This window comes from Scomber scombrus, chromosome 8, assembly GCF_963691925.1.
Source record: "Scomber scombrus chromosome 8, fScoSco1.1, whole genome shotgun sequence".
NCBI classification, from domain to species: Eukaryota; Metazoa; Chordata; class Actinopteri; order Scombriformes; family Scombridae; genus Scomber; species Scomber scombrus.
The window spans coordinates 23,957,383-23,972,098 of record NC_084977.1 but is presented as its reverse complement, the minus strand read 5'-3'; the positions used below and the strand labels follow the sequence as shown (position 1 = coordinate 23,972,098).

Sequence of the window (14,716 nt, the reverse complement as noted above, 5' to 3'; positions counted from 1 at the left end):
GACTACAACTGCAACTAAAGCAAAGTAGTCCGTCAAAATCTAAATGAGCCACTTTCCACCGCTTTGACTGTTTGTTAAGAACAGTGACTGCTGGTGGCTCAAAAAAAGGATGACATGATAACATTTTCTCTCAATTACATTTAGAGCTACTCAAGTGCATTAACTGCCATGTTGAAACTCCCTGATGCTGTTATGGTTGTACTAAGGCAGGTATAACTCATACTATGGTATCATACAATGATATGATTACTTATGGTAAATTGGTATTTTTCCTCCTGACATCTTGGACAATTTTGAGACAGTAGAACAAAGTCATCAGCATAAAACAGAGACTTCACTTCTTTATCTAAGAGGAGCAACACATTGATCAAAGTGAACGGGAAGGTCATTTATATACACGATAAATACAGTTGGACTTAAATTGCAACCCTTACAAACATCTCCTCTCTGTGTGAAGAACTCTGTCTGTCTCAAATTTTAACAGCACCTGTTTTCCAATTACATTTATTTATCTAGATCATACATTTTATCCCCTATACCACAATGTAAAAGTCTGTCATAGAGCCCATCATGCCAATAGAGTTGAAACCTTGCTTTAAGTAAAACTAAAACAAACAAAAAAATGTGTATGGTGTACTCTTTTTGTTAATTAAAGTGTGAAGGTTACATACATGGTCAGTGGTGCAGTGTTTTGGGAGGAAGCCAATTTGATTTTTACTCAGGAAGGAGTGTTTATCATGGAAATCTAATGTTCTTTTATTTGGAGTACTACTGAATAATTTACCTACACAACTGCTGACACAGATGCCACAGTAGTTACTAGGGACTGAGTTGTACCCCTCTTATGAGCGGGGGAAATGAGCCCTTTGCACCAGATGTCAGGATAACATCCTGACTATAATACAATATTGAACAACTTCATTGCTGATCCCTACATAAGTGGGGTGCTGAATTTGGGCATTTCATATTTAATGCTATCTGGACTACAAGCTCTCCTTGGCCAGAGAAATGTTGTCTTCCCAAGTAATGGGGAAATCAAGGGGGGGTTTGTTCATTTTTGATTATTTATTATTAGTTTTTCTTTATAATACATTGATCTGAATTCATTAGATTTATCGGTATTTCCTTGCACAGATTTTCAAAATATGTACATGTCTGCGTGTGTGTAAAGTAAAAAATGTGCCTGTTCTGGACCTGCTGCTGCACTCACTGTAATAGGCATCACCTCCCATGGCGCAGTAACTGTGTTGAGTCATGCTCTGTAAAGTCTGGATATGGACTGAGTCGAGCTAAAAACAGGATGTGTTTAAAGTAAAAAGGAAAGGCAGACGCAACAGAGGGGAAAAGAGGTGAAATGTTCAATAGCCTGAAAACCTCTTAAATGAGTCATTTAGCACTTGCATCACTTCACCTCCTCACAGTGTCATGCATATTTACTTAATGTATTTACTTAGATGTTATGTGAAATTAAAAAAAATGAATGGCATGAAATCATGATTTCACAGTTACTCCATTGAGAATGTATTTTTACATCTGTCATGACATTTTGCTTTGTCTTTTTTAATGTTTATGTAGATACTGTATCAATATAACATCTGTATTAATTTACCAAAATTTTTTATTGTTTTTTGTAAGTAATACTCTCCAGTAATTATGTGTGAATATACAATACCAGTCAAAAGTTGGGACACATTTTTTCATTCAAAAGAACGGAAATGTGTGTCATTTTGACTAGTACTGTACCCGTAAGGAATTAAACATACAGTACACATGTTTTAAATAACAAATTGAGCATTTAACATTCAAATATAGTTTAAAACATATTTTAAACTTTAACACATTTTTAGGTTGTGCGTTTTGGTGATTTTAACTCTGACATGTATTACACTTTTCTGCTGCCCTGTATTGCTCCTCCAGGATCCAGGAGTGTACAATGAAGGCCTCATTAACAACACGCGCTCCTCATCCAGCAGGTACACTCACAGAAAACACTGTACGTGCTTCTGTACAAAATCTTCTGTTAAATTCCTGAAATGTGCAATTGTAGGAACAATGATATGTGCTTTTTGTGTGTGTGTTTGTGTGAAAAAACAAAATAAAGAATACGTGTCAGTGATTTGTAGCCCAGTGTACTGTAGTTTGAACATTTGTGCTTCTCGCTGCCCTGAGCATGAAGATGGCACATCTGCTGTTTGCTACAGAGTCAGTGATGGACGAATGATGCCTACTAGCTGGAGACATCAGTGTGAGAGATTGCAACAAAGTAAAGCTGAGGCACAGGTGTAATATTTGGTCACAATAACATTTAAAAAAAGTATAAGTCTTTGTAAATTTGTTTTTAAAAAAGTGCTGTAAAAGATCAGGTTTATTATTATCATTGTTACTGTACAACAAAACACATAAAATCCAAATATTTGATAGGCTGTCATGGAACAATTGATGAGTTTTTATTGAACGTACTATACTGTCACATTTAATCTTTGCCGTTTGTTGACATTATACTGTGCTGCTGTCTGTGTAAATGCACTTTTGCTGGCTTTATAGTTTTAAACCATTATTCCCTCAGTCAATCAATGCCGTGCAGACACCTGATGGTCAGCTCACACAGCAAACACAGCTGAACTCAAAGTGTCTCTCTTGCTCTTTTCTTTCTCGATGACATTGTGGAGGATACCCTAAAGACACAAACACGCCCACACACACACACATTAATGTATTCCAAAGCCATTTGGGTTTGTGCCTGTTTCATCCATTTGTCTAGTGGCTCTTAGATAAGTTCCCAGAGAAATGGGCGACTGATTGTCTCCTTGAGATACGAACAATGCCATTAGGACAGATTCTATCTGCAAACATCACATTTGCTCATTTGGTTTTATATTGAATATGGAGTTCAAATTTCTACTAGCACATTCTCAACCTAAGGTCTCTGGAAAATACAGTATGAAAAAATATATATCCTGCACTTTAAATGTACTTTATTGTACATTAGAAAAGGTTTTGATTTGTTTTCAGAGTTGGGGAGGAAACAGTGAAGTCTAAATCATTTAGAAAAAAACACGTTATGATAAAACTGAAAAAAAAACAAACTTAAAGGTGACTTGCTACTTAAGTCAATTTTAGTTTCCTTGATAGAGACCTGATAATGATTAATGTTATGTTTACATATTTACCAAAGAACACATTTAAAGATCATTGTCATTTACTGCCTTATCTTTCATTTACATTCAGTTCTTGTATTTTTAACTGTACACACAAACAGTTTTTTTATACTTGAAAAACATACAAAGAGGTGGCAGTTTCTTTTTAGTTGAGTCGTGTCTGCATTCTTTTATTCAGGCTGCATACAGCCTCAACATCCTTCACTGTAAGGCAGGTTATCCTGTATGTAGCCTGAGAGGAAAACAAGTCTACAACGCACTCAACATTGAACATTCATACTGTATAATTAATATATATAAATAATTTGCTTTACCATGATAGCCTCCACTCTTCTTTCAATGCTTTCCACAAGACTGTGGAAGCTGCAGGGATTTTCGCCAGGAATTGATTTATTGATTTATTGATTGGTAACATGTTAGCCAGCCAGCACAACCATCTTAAATGAAAAAGCCTCTGTCAGCTGGTACTCACCTGTCTATGAAAATAATTACATTATGAACACATTTATTTTGTTTGACAAAAGAATATCAAATCAAGGTCTCCTTACTAGCTTTTTCCCATAAATTTCACCCCCATAACGTGGTCTTCCTCACCCTGTTGACTGTAAGCTTAACAGCTGCTATGATCCAACCCTAAACCCTAGTTTTAGTAGAACATGACGCAGCTACCATTATGGCCATTTGATTCAAAGAGTCAGTGAATTATTACCTTTTACATAAATTTGGACTTTTTAAAAATAAAAGTCGAAATAGTAGATCAAATATTGCAATAACTCTTTAAATGGGCAAAAGCACATAGAAGCAAGTATTAATATTTTCTCAAAAGTGAAAAAAATAGTTATATTAAACAGTAGATATTTCCACGTTCTATTTTACCAAACAAAAACACTGGTTTATGTTTTCTGCTACCATAAGAACAACCACACATCATGTTCAACAAAACATTTCATATGCATCGTAAGTAGGACCTCCACCGTTAATGATCAAACTGAAATGTCATTTTGAGTATCACATTGCACCATCAGCAGCACAATAATGACCTGGATGATGGACTGTCAACATTGACTTTTTTCCTCTCATATGGCCCAAACTGCTGTAAAGCAGAAGACAGCCAGGCTATCAAAGTGCTGTAAACAGATGAAACATCTGTTTGACTGCAGGGGGAATCACTTTGCATCACTTAATTAGCCATGCACTATAGTCAAGGTCAGTGCAATCACAGCCTTAAATCACATAATCACAAGGAGTTTGAGAAGGCTTCCCTCATCTAATGTGATTGTTAGTCGAGGGCTGTAAAAGGATGATGGCTGTCACTCTTCCTCAGATGGCTAAAAATGGTCATGGTGGGGGAGACGGGAAACATCAAATGACTTGATTGTCAAGAGGCATTGTGTGTCTTCATGTTTGTGCGTGATTGGGATGGGCTAAGAGCCAGTTGGAGGGAGGTGGAGAATACTTAACATTGATGAACTGAAAGGTGGATGGTATATAATGAAGGGAAGTCCATTGTGCTGCAGCCTCCAAAAGATTTGACTCAAGAGAGAAGACCCAAAGACAGCTGACTAGATAACACCCAGCAGCTGTGGTGGGTTTGGAAAAGCGAACAAAACAGATCAACAACGAGATATAAAAGCCTGTATAGACGGTCAGATATCCAGCATGCGTGCTCTGGTCGTGTTGCCTCTGCTGTTGTGTGCAGCAGTGTGTGTGGATCAGGTGAGATCAGGAGAGGTGAACGCTGTCAAGCTGTGCGGTCGAGAGTTCCTGAGGGCTGTCGTCTACACCTGTGGAGGCTCCCGCTGGAGGAGATTCCTCACTGAGTCAGACATGGACGGTGAGACATCTCTCTTCTTATTCTCAAAACAAGAAACATGCTGTATATTGTTGTCAAAAATTTAGTTTTTTTCCCTTTAAGATATTTAGTTAGACTTTTTTGTCAGGCTTTTGTAGACTATATGTGTATAAAAGAAAGACTTATCAGTTATAAGTGACCTATTACTATTTGTTGGTGAATGTAATGCACACGTAGAAAATTTCATTCAAGGTGACTCAGTGAAACCTTCTGTGAAAAATAAAACTCAAGTAGCTTTTACAAAGTCTGAAATTGATGTAAAGACACCTGGTCTGTTGTGTAATGTCTCGCCTATAGTCACAAAGAGTCTGTTGAAGTTAAAATGATTTTATCCTGCATTTTCAGTCCTGACCTATGACCTATTTTAAGACTTCATCCTATTCATATCTGATTTGCCTTTTCACAACAGATTTTCTGATGAAAGCACAGGTGTTATGCCAACAATACTCTGTTATATTTAAGTGTCCTAGTAAGTCATGACAGTAAAACCATGAGCCAGCATGTACTAAAACTGAAGCAGCAGAATGGAATTCAACCATCCTTAATTTTATTATTTAAACCTGTTCTTTTACTATTGTAACACATCAAATGTCTTATTTTTACGAAGTTATTAAGATTGTTTTTTTCTTTCAAAAATATTCTTCCAACCACATGTGCATGCGGCAGCTTTTCACTGCTGTGTCCTCAGTGTTTACACATATTTCTTCACTAAACACAAAGAGACAGGCATAATTCAACCAAATTCTGTGATTGTCCTAGCTCCATGTATAGTATATACTATTACCTCAGTATCTGCAGTGGGTGTGCAGGCAGACAGGTGCCCTCGCACAGGGACATGTTGTCTGCTGCTCTATCTTATTAGGCCAGAGGAGCCCACATATCATAATTAAATGCTGGAGCTGTGTTCTTCAGTCTCTCTCTCTCTCTCTCTCTCTCTCTCTCTCTCTCTCTCTCTCTCTCTCTCTCTCTCTCTCTCTCTCTCTCTCTCTCTCTCTCTCTCTCTCTCTCTCTCTCTCTCTCTCTCTCTCTCTCTCTCTCTCTCTCTCTCTCTCTCTCTCTCTCTCTCTCTCTCTCTCTCTCTCTCTCACACACACACACAAACACAAACCCAGTTAGCCTATCAGCTGTGCCGATGAAAAAAAGTAAAGTGACACTGTAGAAGACAAATAGCACAGAGTTAATCTGCAGTCATTTACAATTTCCTTATTTAATGGGAACATGGACCTCGATTATGCCAAGAAGATTGCTCACCTAATTGAAACTAAAAAAAGTGCTTGGAAAAAAACTAATACAACTAATACCTACACTAATAGTTAATATCACTACAGAACTGCTTTCTACAAACACATAGTCAAAGTGATACCACAAAAAAACCCTGACATTTGCAGAGATTGTGTGTAAACTTTTTGGACTAAATTAGAACAATGTCACAAGTGTTATTTTATGTCATAGGTCTTCTTTAGTGTCAAGTGTGTTTTGTTGTTCCAGGTCTGCCCACAGGGGAACAGAGCAGTTTGGAGAGTCTGAGCAGCAGCAGAAGCAGCTTGGGCTCCAGATTGACCCGACGAGACATGAATAACCTACTGACCACCGTGTGCTGCCAGGTGGGCTGCAGGAAGAGCGACCTCACCTTCCTCTGTTGAGGATGACCCCTCTCTTTTATCCTTTAATTCTCCAAATGACCAAAATGACTCTGTTTCCTCCCATTTTGCCTAATTAGAAACCAAATCTGAATCAGAACGCTTTAAGACAGTATGATCGCTGTGTGCACTATAATGGTCATATCCCTCACTGCTATTTTTTTTTTTTAATTTGCTTTTAATATTTTTGTGTTTTTACTTTAACTTTTCATGACTGTAGATGTAAATGTGGAACACTGGTTTATCTGTGAACATGTTTCTGAACCTGAGCTGGAAGATGTGTGCATCCATGAAAATATATTTAATTATAATCAATTAAGCAAAACTAACTGGAGGTAAATGCACTCAGGGATTTGATTTAAAGGTGTAGGATGTAGCTTTTCTATCATATATTACAATTCTGTGAGAGGACATACATCTTTCGCCTGAGCTTACTATGTTCTGTATGTAGCAAGTACCCACAGGGCTGCACGTTTGTAAAATGTCCATGTCTGCTTATATGTATTTATAGGGAAACCTGAGCTGTATTCTATCATTTCACTATTTTTGTCAAATAAATGTTCTTGCACATGGCCTACCTTCTGTGAAATGTGAGGTCTTTTTTAAAATCAGTCATCATTCTGAGCAATGCTTAGATCATTTCTGCAAAACCGGGTGTCAGCGAGATAAAACACAATTACATGAAAACAAATTAAAGGATAGATTTACATTTTTTTCAGTCTGTCTTAAACAATAGTCAGGTGACCAAATAAACATTGGTGATGAGTTTGTCCCCCATCACTTACAATGAAAGTGCATTACTGCACTAATGGCCAGTATAAACAGGAGGAAAGATTGCAGCAAGAGATGTGTCAGTCAAACGAGCACCTGACTATTGTTTTTTGGACAGACATTAGAAATTGTGAACCTGTCTTTTGTTGATGTGACTCTGCTACTGTAAATCACACAAAACCAAACTGCAAACATAGACATCCAGTTATAACTTTTATTGGTTTTGGAAAGAAGCAAACTAAGTTTCTCAGTTCATCTTAGCATTGTTATACTGTACAAAGAGCTTGCACATGTGTTTGAGGTTAACGGTACAGAACCAAAAGCATTCTGGCTTACAGCACACAAACACACTCCCTGCTCTTCTCAACATTAATACAGGTAAGTGACACTCAGTACAACATGTCATTTCAGTACTACCTATCATCATGAGATGCCCCCCTTTTTACTGCATGCTCTGCATGCAATAATGAATTACTGCTGGACAAATTCACCACGGAGATGAGGATCTGGAAATTTTAGTTTCATTTTTATATTAAAAGATGCAAAGATTAGTCTGGCAACTAACAGACTGAAATCAGGTTTTGTTTTGCCTTTCAAGCTGAGAGACATGTCTGTAACCTGTGGTGTAGTAGTAATTTAAAACAGTTACATGATGGGATAAGTGTATGGCAGGCCTCTGTAGATAATGCTGTAGTGACTGTTGCACTGATAGCTTCAAGATTCACCCAGAAGGTAACAACTTCCTGTCAGGCACATCGATTCATCCAGTCAACTAGATGAAAGATTGACATGACTGACAGCAAATGTTACCAAATGAATGTGGGAGCTAAATGGCACCAATCATCATCACTTCACATTAACGAATAAAATGCAACCTCACGGTAATCCATATTTTCTTTTAGACTGAGTCTGCACCAGAAAAATCTGGTCAAAAACAAGAATTTAATTTGAACTACACAGCCAAAATCAGATTTTTTTCACTGGCCAAATAACCACACGTATTTAAAAATGTTGCCCAAGTAGCTACACTATCAATGCATACAAGTATTGATGTGAGGCATGTTGCATCTTAATCTGAACCCAGTTTAATATGCTTCTGTGACAGCTCTGAAAGGACTATGATTGGTTGCATTTAGCAGAATGTCGACATACAGTACAGTACGGAGAGCTTCGGCTACACTTCACACACACTTTTTGTTCTTCATGTTGAGTGTCAGAGCATTCAGGAAGTTCGACGTCATCAGCACAGTGTTTTTCACATTAAACAATATAACGTTTCTTCTTTTTTAATCAGTTTTAAAAATATTCAGCTTATTCTCCTTAACAGAGGACTGACTGTCGGGATACACACACATAAAATACAAAAAAAAAAGAAAGAAGCATTTTGGTCAACTTAACCTCGCTCCACAACCTCATTCAACTCATGTCATCTCACAGAGACCGTTACAATTATGCAAAATAAAGCCATGGATTTAAGCGCTGGTTGGATGATTGGTGATGTGCTCATGATATCATTTTCTGCTCGGGGGATTCAGGTACCGCTGAGGTGAATGGAGACAGGTAAGAGAATAGTGAGAAGCTTGTGGTGACATATGGACAAAGTTCAGGAATAACTGAATGGGTAGATGTAGGAACTGAGAACATTGGATCGATACTAGAGTGTTTGAATGAAAAAACACCAGCTGGTCCAGGTAAACAAATCCTGTTCCAGTATTGGTACCATAGTCACCAAACTTCATCACTGCTGTTGAGGAAAACTGATTTTGTGGTCATTGTCTTATCTTTATTCAAATGAATAGTTAGACAATTTGGAATATTTGCTTTCTTTTCAAGAGTTAGATGAGAATACTTATACCACTCATGTTTTCTGTTTTATGAAGCTTACCATAGCATTAAATATCTCATCAAAACCACAACTTGTCATTGTTATGCTCTGATTTTTGTACGAATTGAACAAATTAGGTATAACATATTTGTGTTGATTAGAGGTGCCATTAGGTGGATTTGTTCACTTTTAGACAGAGGCAGGCTAATTGTGTCATACAGTTTCTAGTCTTCATGCTAAGCTAACTGTCTCTTTACTATAGCATCATTTTTAACATACAAACATGAGTGGTATCCATCCTCTCATCTAAATCCTAGAAAGAAAGTAAATTAGTGTATTTCCCAAAATGTCAAACTACTTTTAAGTGTGAACCTCGCCCCATGGTTTAACTAACTCTACATTAACACTGCTTTCACAAAGCATAACACAGCATCCAGGAAGATATTTATCTTTTTCTTTAAATTACCCATCCCCGCCCATATATAGCTCAAATCTTCTGTTGCACTTGAGTTAAAAAATTATATCTGAAATAAATTCAAAAATTATACCTTATACTGTACACAGGTTACCAAACTACACAGATAACAAAAAAAAAAAAAAAAGAGAATTCAAATATTTATACCTTTAAGGGTTCTGAGTTTTGTGATACCATTCAAATTCTATTCATATACAGAATCACATGTTTTATACAACAAATCATCGTCATCAATAAATAAAAATAGAATGCTGTCATGTAATCTGGAGTCTAACACTGCTGTCCTGCGAACAACAGAAAGGCTATCTGACAATACGAGGAAAACACCAAACGCCCTTTACTGTAAGATATATATTATTGATTTAAAATGACACTGTACATTTCTTTTGTTCTTACGGGAAAACATATTTTTCTTATTTTGCAAACAGTACATTGATTTATCATTGCAGCTGCCTACCTGCTAAAAACCTCTCCACGTCTGTAGATTTCAGAGAAATAAAATAACAGTTTGATTGACTGATCAGTGCATTTATCCTAAAAAGAAATACATAGATGTGATCCAAAGTCATGTGACCCTGTAGTACCAGTAGGAGATGCATGGAAATATTTTACCTTTAAGCCTGCTTTATTTGCCTGATATTGTGTTTTATTTTGATTGCACACTAACACAAAACATGACGTAACATCTTGTGACAGCGCGTGTCAAACTGCATCAGATAATACGTTTACTTGCTGGCAGAAGCCACACAAACGTCCGTGTTCATGGCGAGAAAGTGAGGACAGAAATCCAGAGAAGCCCTGACAGAAGGATTATTTTAGAGGGCAATGATTTTTTTTATGTGCTAAAGGCTCATAACTTGCTTTGTATTGTCCTGGGTTCATCTCTAACTATTCCAACTTTGGATGTGTCAAAGGTTGAGGTGTGTCTCTGACTGCAAAGATCTTATTTAAGGATATTTTTTTACAGCCACCTTTTTCTAGACTGGGGACAACAAACAACACGTCATCCGGATCGGCGCACAATCTGGCTGGACCTGGCTGGTCAGGCAGCTGCAGTGAAACTTTAAAAAACACCACCACACATTGACCAGAGGAGGATGGAGACAGAGGCACAGACTTCAGAGGAAGAAAGAACCCAGTTGTCTGAACTGCAGCAATACAGATGTTATGAAATGAATACAAATACAATAATCACATGACCTAAAACAGTTCCACGATGCTATATGTAAGTTATACAATACTGCTGGGTAGGCTGCGGACCTGTCTTGCGGGTTCATAAAAGGTTGATGGAGGTCTGTCCGGTCTGTCCTCTGTCCTCTGTTTCAACCTCAGTTCACTGGGATTATTTTGTTCAACAGTGCTGATCTCAGTAGCATCGGTTAGTTGTCTGCAAGATATTTTCCTGAAAGTCAACAACAAAACGTTTCGGTTAGGTATATATTGTCAAACAATGACAAGCATGACTTTTTACATAAATTAGCTTTGCATATGGGAAAATAAAACAATTTAAAAACATCAGTATGGGTTTAAAAAGGTTTGATCCTCGGGGAAAAATTGGCACAAATTGGCAGGAGTAGAAAATTATGCTGTGTTTAAAATGTTGAACTGACCTGCAGCAAACCTCTTCTTGACAAGAGAGAAGCGGTATCCTGGCCCAGCCAGTTCAATGTCACAGCCTGACAGGGTGCTGCCCTCACTGGTGAACTGCACCGCCAGTGGAGCCGGTTTACTGGGTCCCTCTGTTAGCTGGAAGCGTGCCAACAACGATCCCACACCTTAAGGAAGAGTTTGCATTTAGAAACACAATGCAGGAGGACTTCATCACTAACATTTCATAGACAATGATGTGCAGAAGGGGACAGGTTAAAAAAATGTAAATGTGAATATCTTTGGGAACTATTTTGAACAGAAACCAGATAAAGTTACATCAGTCCTGAGTCAACAAATTAAAAAATGCAGATAGCAGCTCACTGCATTTGAAAAAGTTAATTACATTATCAGATGGTCATTTATCTATATCCCTGCTTCAAGTGATCATATTTGAGGATTGATTGGGTTTTCCTATCTCGGAGAGATTACATAATCTAGTTTTCTGTTCTTCTCATGGAGAGCAGGTCCTGGAGACTTTCTGCTTTATATTAAATTAAACAGGCCAAATAATCTAAGTAAGCCATATGACCTCAGTTTGTCATCTCAGATGCAAAAATTCAACTGTTGTTTCTCTTCCTTCAACAGAACTATGGTATAAATGTTGCATTTTCTGTATTGGAATGTTTCTTTCCTTGGAGAATAAGCACAATAAAACACAACCACAGTGCAGTGATATGTTGCACTGAATAGAGTTGTAAAACAGCATATCAGGAGGATTGCTGAGGTAATTGTACCAATACCGTCAGACAGAAGAAGAATGGGTTACTTCAGGCAGGGCTGCCATCCTGTGGTATAGATGAACATGACAAGTGATGATAAGGCCTTGTTCTTATCCTAGAAGAGTAACGCACTACACTTTCTTTCATAACTTGCTTAGCTGCATTCATGGCTCTTGGGGCAGATTCTCTCTCAGTGTTTAACACTGTCTAGCTCCACATGCCTGCGGAAACTCTGTTGCAACTCATGTAAGATCTGTCAAAGCTGTCAGTACTTTTCCTTTTCATCTTAAAGATTTGTTTCCAGCTGCTGGTTCTTATCTGTGGTTTCATTCTTTTCAATTGTTGGAAATTTTGTACACCAATACCAACATTCACACAGACATTTTACTGGGCTAGTCTACTATTCTGTAATAGGGCATCTCTTGAAGCAAAACCTTCCCATGTGCACACCAAAAACTTACATAAAGACTTTGAACTGATGCAATCTGGGTGACAGTACAATTAATTAAGATGTAAAGATGGAACCCAAGAAGTAACATTTTGCAGAGGTCAAAGCCTGTCAAGGAAATGGCCTTAACTTGATCTAAGTTTAGGATTATGTCTGATTTGATATAAGAGTCAAAGCGGGACTCCTTCATCACCTACAGTCCTTCAAGTATATCAGCATTACTAATATTATCATATTGTACGTACCTCCGTTTTCAGATTTCTGTGAGATATCAGGAATCTTCCATAGGATTCTTTGCTGCTCTGCGTTCCTGTCAGGATCATAGGAAGGCAGAGAAGGAGTCAAGCCCATGTACACTTGTTATCAAGCTTCACATTTATAAAGCTTCTAAAGACTATGAGACCAACTAAAGCCAAGCACTTTATAATCAACATGGGTTAAACTATAATATAATATAAACAATCCCACAGTGTAAAGTCAGCATTACCAAATTTAAGTAAGCCACCCCTCCCTGGAATTCTCTTTTTTATACATCTAACCTCCCTGTTTACCATATCATCCTGTTTATATATTACATTATACACTAAATGGTTCTATTGGCCTTAATGGGATAAGAAAATGAAGACTCTACCATGCAGCAGGAGGTAACACAGCCTGTAGTTTTGAGACCCCTCCATCAACAGGGACGAGGAACTGGACATTGTTAAGGGCCATTGGCGTTGTCATGGCCTCTCCGTTGTATTTGTAGTCTATCCTCAGGTCTGTGCTGGTGGGCTCACACCTCCAGCTCACAGCCAGATTGAGAGGAGTGGATTGGTGACCTTGCACTGATACCTACAAACACACACACAAACACAAATTTAAACATAACTTAAAACTGCTGTGCCAAATCAGCCAATTCAGTGATAGTTTCGTATTTTTAATGTCCTTTCTTTCTCTGCTCGTATGTTCCGCTTGACTTCCAGAGGGCAGAACTTACCTGATACTTCAACATGTCCACATTGTAGTATGTTGCCTGTGGTTTCTGCTCTGCCACCTTCTTCAAATGAGATATCAGGTTTGGCATGTTCACCCAGAAGTCCTTGGCATCAGCCTTGGCTTGCGTGGTGGTGTCGCTTTTGGAGGAACAGGTAGAGAAGCACAATCAAAACACAGGCATTTCACACGATCCTCTCTCATACAGTGTAAACATATGGCCCAGCTTCTCAGTTTTAAAATGTTTGATGAGAAAAACAAACACATTTTGGCAGTAATGACTTAGGAAATATGCAGAGTTTGGGAGGCATTTTCAGAAACAGCCACAAGAGGTCGTGCTTTACACTAATTTTACAACAGCTATGTGGGTTTTTTTAAATTATTTTTTTGTTCTTGCTTTTATAAAACAGCAATTGCCCACTAATATTTGAAAGGTAACACCAATATTAGGTAAACTGCTTTTGTAATGAAATATACAAGCAATAATTATTCTACTGTACAGCAATATGATTTTAGCACCAAAATGAGTGAGGGGTTTGGTTAACATATTAACATTCAATTATTTCTTTTACGAGTCACAAGTTGTTGATTTATTTAGTATTTTACAATAAGTGCAAACAGGACTCATAAACAAAGCTGACCTCTGTTCAAGGTAGTTTGACTGAATACTAAGATGACTTCATGGTGACTCAACAGACAGTTGTGATCAGTGTCTGAAATGATCTTACTCTAGTTTACTCATGATTAGTCAGCACTGAACAACCAAACTCGTCCATATGGGATCATGGATGTTCTATGTTGACAGATACTTTTACCAGTTTACAGCCACATTCCAAACAGAGCCATACTTTATGCACATCATTGCAGCTAAAGCTTTACAATACCAAGTAAAATATTTTAATGTCTGTTAATGAATTTTAAATGGTGTTTTTAGCTCTTTTTTACGGTTTCTTTTCTAGCGGGCATGTAAATAATTTATTTTCATACTGTTTGTATTTTTTTAGAATTTTTTTTTAATATAGCACAGTGAGTTTTCCCTATGTGAAATGTGTCACTATTACATATATGGGTGGTAAGTAGGATTTGTTGAGTGAATCTAATAATGATGATTAAATATATTATGATTATTATGAAAACACTATGAATAAGAAATAAAAGTAAGGAACAAAAAGGGAATCTTGGTGCCACGTCATTTTGAATATA

General features: G+C 37.4%; 3 protein-coding genes across 12 annotated transcripts in view; 2 read left to right on the top strand and 1 right to left on the bottom strand.

Annotated features, from left to right (window-relative positions):
* ak4 (adenylate kinase 4) overlaps positions 1–14,716 on the top strand; it is a 439,278-nt gene that overhangs the window by 176,463 nt on the left and 248,099 nt on the right. The window lies entirely within an intron of this gene.
* insl5a (insulin-like 5a) lies at positions 4,818–6,810 on the top strand. The gene is made up of 2 exons (XM_062424692.1): positions 4,818–4,992; positions 6,499–6,810. Exons 1-2 carry the CDS (start codon positions 4,818–4,820, stop codon positions 6,651–6,653), a joined length of 330 nt encoding a protein of 109 aa, XP_062280676.1. The 3' UTR covers positions 6,654–6,810.
* Positions 7,622–14,716, bottom strand: part of sgip1a (SH3GL interacting endocytic adaptor 1a) — a 59,694-nt gene continuing 52,599 nt past the window's right edge. For 9 of the 10 annotated variants that reach the window (XM_062424927.1, XM_062424934.1, XM_062424929.1 and 6 more), the window contains 5 exons: positions 13,518–13,653; positions 13,170–13,372; positions 12,784–12,848; positions 11,332–11,496; positions 7,622–11,123 (listed from right to left, as the gene is read on the bottom strand). In XM_062424927.1, the coding sequence (XP_062280911.1) occupies positions 11,101–11,123; positions 11,332–11,496; positions 12,784–12,848; positions 13,170–13,372; positions 13,518–13,653 (592 nt within the window). In that variant the 3' untranslated portion in view covers positions 7,622–11,100. The remainder of the gene's footprint in view (positions 11,124–11,331; positions 11,497–12,783; positions 12,849–13,169; positions 13,373–13,517; positions 13,654–14,716) is intronic. The other variant, XR_009925447.1, reaches the window with a different exon arrangement.

What these genes read in the sequence shown, in the direction of transcription:
- insl5a (XM_062424692.1), top strand. Translation starts at nt 4,818, where the DNA reads ATGCGTGCTCTGGTCGTGTTGCCTCTGCTGTTGTGTGCAGCAGTGTGT. An exon ending in CACTGAGTCAGACATGGACG is followed by an intron (nt 4,993 to 6,498) that starts GTGAGACATCTC and finishes TTGTTGTTCCAG; the next exon opens with GTCTGCCCACAGGGGAACAG.